The sequence below is a fragment of the Scylla paramamosain genome, chromosome 31, assembly GCF_035594125.1.
Source record: "Scylla paramamosain isolate STU-SP2022 chromosome 31, ASM3559412v1, whole genome shotgun sequence".
NCBI lineage: Eukaryota > Metazoa > Arthropoda > Malacostraca > Decapoda > Portunidae > Scylla > Scylla paramamosain.
In genome coordinates, this window is record NC_087181.1 from 18,539,000 (window position 1) to 18,543,999 (window position 5,000).

The 5,000-nt window shown below is 40.7% G+C and overlaps 1 protein-coding gene across 1 annotated transcript in view; it reads right to left on the reverse strand.

Annotated features, from left to right (window-relative positions):
* Positions 1 to 5,000, reverse strand: part of LOC135088783 (macrophage mannose receptor 1-like) — a 34,665-nt gene that overhangs the window by 14,008 nt on the left and 15,657 nt on the right. Inside the window, exons 19-23 of the mRNA XM_063983807.1 lie at positions 4,540 to 4,716; positions 4,033 to 4,140; positions 3,169 to 3,317; positions 1,990 to 2,105; positions 1,114 to 1,268 (exon numbers count right to left, since the gene is read on the reverse strand). Of these exons, the coding sequence (XP_063839877.1) occupies positions 1,114 to 1,268; positions 1,990 to 2,105; positions 3,169 to 3,317; positions 4,033 to 4,140; positions 4,540 to 4,716 (705 nt within the window). The remainder of the gene's footprint in view (positions 1 to 1,113; positions 1,269 to 1,989; positions 2,106 to 3,168; positions 3,318 to 4,032; positions 4,141 to 4,539; positions 4,717 to 5,000) is intronic.

The window sequence follows — 5,000 nt, forward strand, 5'->3', positions numbered from 1 at the left end:
TGACGATAGAAGTAAAATTATTAAACTAGTATTAAAGGTGTAAAGGAAACAGAAACAGAGGAACACGAGTCCTGTGTGAAAGTTTATGGATGCTATGAAAGAAAACGTGTTGTAATGGGGGTGACTCAAGAAAAGATGTGCCTTTAATGGGGTGTGGCTAAGGAAAGGACGTGCTTGTAATGGGCGTGACTAAAGAAAACAAGAGCTACTAATGGGTAACTGAGGAAAAAAAACGCGCTTGTAATGGATAACTAAGGAAAAAACCTGCTCATAATGGGTGACTGAGGAAAAAAAAAAAGAAAAAAAACGTGCTTATAATGGGAGTCACTGAGGCTTTATAGCTCAGAGCTTGCTTTTGTACGTTAATTAGCGAGTCTTAGTGTGTGTAAAGGAGGAGGATCACTGACGCTAGTAACTTTTAAAATACTGATCAATAATAGGTAATATAAATAAACTAAATAAAAGGGAACCAATCTAATTCGTACGTACAAAAAAAGTTAATATAAAAAAAAAGGGAATTTGTAATACTTGTAATTTTTGTCCATCTTTTTTTTTTCACGAGACTTTTATTTATTTATTTTTTATACCATATGTCTTCACTATGGACCCTTTTAATTATTCATATTATTCATCCTGCTAATTGGAAGGCTGTGTGTCTCATTCACGATGATGGCGGTGATCCAACATTGCGCTCCCGCCGTTCAATTTGACCTGTTCCAAAAGCCGGCGTTTGTGTAATTGGAAAAGGAAATAAAAAAAAAGTAAAATAAAAATATGATAATTAGTACACGTATTGGTATGTGATTTTTACTCTCTCTCTCTCTCTCTCTCTCTCTCTCTCTCTCTCTCTCTCTCTCTCTCTCTCTCTCTCTACATATTTTGTCTATTTGCCTCTCTTATTTTCTTATCAATATATCCATCTATCTACCTATCTACCTACCTAATTATCTATCCATCTATCTAGCTATTCATTCATTTATCTATCTATCTATCTATGTATCTGTCCATCTACCTACTTATCAATCAGTCAACCAATCAATCAATATATCTATCTACCATTCCACCTCACTACCTATATATATATATCTGTCTCTCTTACACCTGCCGTCTCACCTGGCTCGTATCTATCCCAGTAGGAGTACTCAAGAGGTTTCCCGTTGACCCAGGAAAAGGTAACACTTCCGTCAGAGGCGATGGAGCCGGAGAGACCAATCCAAATCTTCGACTGCTTTTCTGCCAGCACCGACGAAATGTACGCTGTCTCAAACCTGAAGTGGAGAGAAGGGAGTGGTGTGTGTTGAATGTTCGACTTTCTCCTTGACTGTCTTGACTTGTGAGAGAGAGAGAGAGAGAGAGAGAGAGAGAGAGAGAGAGATTATGATGTATATTACTTGTGCCATCCGTTCATCTCTTTTCTCTTTCCATTAAGTTGTTGTTGTTGTTGTTGTTGTTATCCTTGGTGTTTGGATATTAAGTTAAGGCGCCACAAGAACGAGATCAAATAGCACCTACAGGAGTCACGAAAAGAGCGCTACCTCTCCCACCAGACTTATCTTACTCCCACCATGGTATCGATCGAGCTCTCAGTGGACGGCGGCAAGTCTGGTACACTACAGAGCCACCAGTGTAGGCAATGTGCAGGCCTTGTCAAGAGGGAGGTTTCAAGACACTTATCCTTCAATTTTTGACCACCGCTTCGGCCTCTATTCGGGACCGGCATCTCAGTGGGCTTTTTTTTTTATTAGATTTTTGTTGTCCTTGGCCGGTGTCCCTCCTATATAAAAAAAAAAAAAAATGATCAGCGGGCAAGTGTGATGATTCAATATAAGAGTGGAGGATACGTAGATGGTCGGAAATGAAGCACCATCCTTGCTCGAGAAGGTTCACCATCGATACAAGACCCCAAACGAACCACACCGTCAGGGAAGCCAGTGAGGGGCGTGCCTGGCCACCACACTCGCTAAATGACGAGGCCTGAAAGCTACTCACTGCGTCTCGAGGGCAATGAGCTGCTGGTTGAGGTTCTCACAGCTTTTCTTGGCCCCATCCCACGAGGAAGAGTAGTCTTGGAAGCTGTAGCAAGACGCCTCGTAGTAGATGTCCCCCTGAGAACAAGGCAACATTAGGGAGAAAAAAACACGATCTTATCTTTCCCTACTCCGTTCCCCTTCGTGCTTTCTAACTGCAACTTATAAAACTCCCATTAGTTTTATTAGAAGTTTTACTAGAAGAGGAGGAGTAGGCGCCCGGGAAGCTGTAGCAGGATGCCTCTTAGCAGATGAGAACAAGGTGGCAAGATTAGAAAAGAAAACACGGTATCATCTTTCCATACTCAGTTTTCCCTTCGTGCTTTTAACTTCCTGAAAACTCCTATTAGAAGTTTTACAAGAAGAGACTAATTAACTTTAGTTCACCCGTCTGCTCTCTTTTGCTTTTCTTTTACGCTTCTAGTTCCTCAAGGTTCTTCTAAAACTCGAGGCTTTGGTGCAGTTATTCTTAAAAATACAAGAAGGTTTCAATCTGCTTTTATCTTGTGACTTTAATCCTTCAAGATCCAACTTATTTTCCTTCCCCCATGCTTCTTTCACCTGTCTTCCTCCTTCCTTCCCTTCCCTTCCTTCCTTCCCCAATTTCAGTGCCTCCCTCATGTATCTGTCTCTTTTCTTCCCTTCTTTTCCATCCTCCATCTCAGTGTCACCTTTACCCATCTCATTCCTTCCCTTTTTTTTCCTTTCCGTACTTAATTTCACTACCTCCATCATCCATTTATCCCCCATTCCCTCCGTCCCTCTTTTCTTTTCTCTCCCTTATCTCAGTGCCTCTGTTATTTCCCTCTCTCCTTTCTACACTTCTCTCCCCTCATACTTCTCCTTCCTTTCTCTCCTCATGTCGGTATCTCCATCACCCAGCAGTGGCCTGTATTTTGAAGCGCTGTGCTTTCTCACCACGACTATTTTCAAAGGCCACAGAGATGATCAGCCGGTTTCTCACGAGTGCTTCTCTTGTTAATAATGTAGAAATCTTGTTAATCTGTCACTAGGACTATAAAAACACCCTTAAAACTCATGCAACTTCAACTAGAGGCTTTGAAAGTAGTGTAGGTGTGGTACAGAAGTGTTTCAGAATAGTAGTGTCGTTTCCTCTCTCTTGCCCTGCCTCGCCTCTCACCTCAGTACAGCCTGTCTCGACTGGGTGCAGCGGCATGGCTTCCTTGGGCTTCTTACACACGAAGTGCTCTACATTGTTGCAGTCTTCCAGGTTCCACGTGCCTCCGTAGTAGCCTTGCATGCAGGCACACAGCCCGGGTGCCGACAGGTCTGGAAGTTGCAAAGAAGATAAGGTTACAGAAAGGTTACAAAGGCATCGAATGATTTTTATTTATCTGTGAATGATAAAAGAAACTCTTCTTTGACTTTGACTCTACGATACACAAAGCCTATGTTATCGTACACGCCTATATTATTATCGTAGCTGTATTATTATCGTACAAGTCTATATTATCGTACAAGACTATATTATTGTCGTAGCTGTATTATTATCGTACAAGCCTCTATTATCGTACAAGCTTATAATATCATACAAAGCCTAAGTTATCTATCACGGTTAAAGCAAACACATTCGGCCTGTCAGTTAAAAATGTGCGTGTGCGGGGGACTTTAGACTTGTTACACTGAGACTTGTTACCCTGTTATTACGTTACACATTAGATTAACTACTCTTTGGAACTGAAAAACAAAAAAGATCACTACCTTTTTCCCTCAATTAGGAAAAAAAAAACTTGTGACTCAAAGTTTCATCCTTTCACTCAGATACAAAATTAACAGTACCGAAAGTAATGCATGAAAGTTTTATGAGTATCTATTTCCTCCTTCCTATGACTTCAACTCTTTCAAGGTTTCAAGAGACTCATCCTTCAATTTTGGGTTATCCTTTTTGACCTCTCTTTAGGGACTGGCAATCTCAGCAAGCCTTTTTTTTTTCGCACTTTTTGTTGCTCTTTGCCAGTGCCAACCTAACCTTGAAAAAACTCACCCAGGGAACTCGAAAATTGGGTGAAGACCACTGGCGTCCCGTCCAGCCACTTGAAGAACATGTGGTGGCCGACGTCCGTGAGGCCAATGTAGGTGCAATAGTACTCGTCTGGGGAGGGAACACCACAGACAGGTCATCAGCGTTGTGTTGACACTGACACCACTGGAATACTGGGTGTCAGAAATGTAGCTTGGGAATTTGGAAAGTGAATGCTCTCTGAGGAAGTCTTAGTAATTCAGTAAGGCATTCGTCCTCTCTAACAACAACATAAACAACAACATAAACAAAAACAACAATAGCAGAGACAATTTAATGCAAGGAAAGCAAAAGAGGTGAACAAAATTACAAATAACACAAATTAAAACTACAATAGAAGAAATGCAGAAAAACAGATAAATTATGCTAACAGACCTACAAACTAACAAAAAAAAAAAAGCAGTAAAAAATCGACATTTCCATAAAAAGTGAAAATGGAGAGAAAGAAAACGGAAGAGCCACGTCACTCACAATTCATCAAGGAATACACAAAGTCGTTTTCTTCGGCGGAGTGGATGGACACCAGATCGGCGCTCTCGTCTTGACATTGCTTCCTCGCGTCGTAGTGCGTCACGTATTCAGAGCTATAGTACTTGTAGCAGTAGTCCTCGAACTCCTCCCAGCCGTTAGCGCAGCCAATCACGTGCGCTGAGGAGGCAAGGCAAGATCAAGAGTATAACATTAGAGGAGTTTGGCGTCCTTGACCAATGCCCATCTTAAAGAAAAATCTAACGTTTTTTTTAACTACATTACTATTATTATTATTTTCACTCATTATTATTACTACCATTCTTATTATTGCTGATTTATTACTGATATTAGTGTTATTTAGATAGGGTTTAAGATAGGGAGCACTCATCACACTCCCTTTAACCTATAAAAGATTCCATGTATCTGTAAAGACAACTAGAAAAAAAAAAATTCCTTATAAA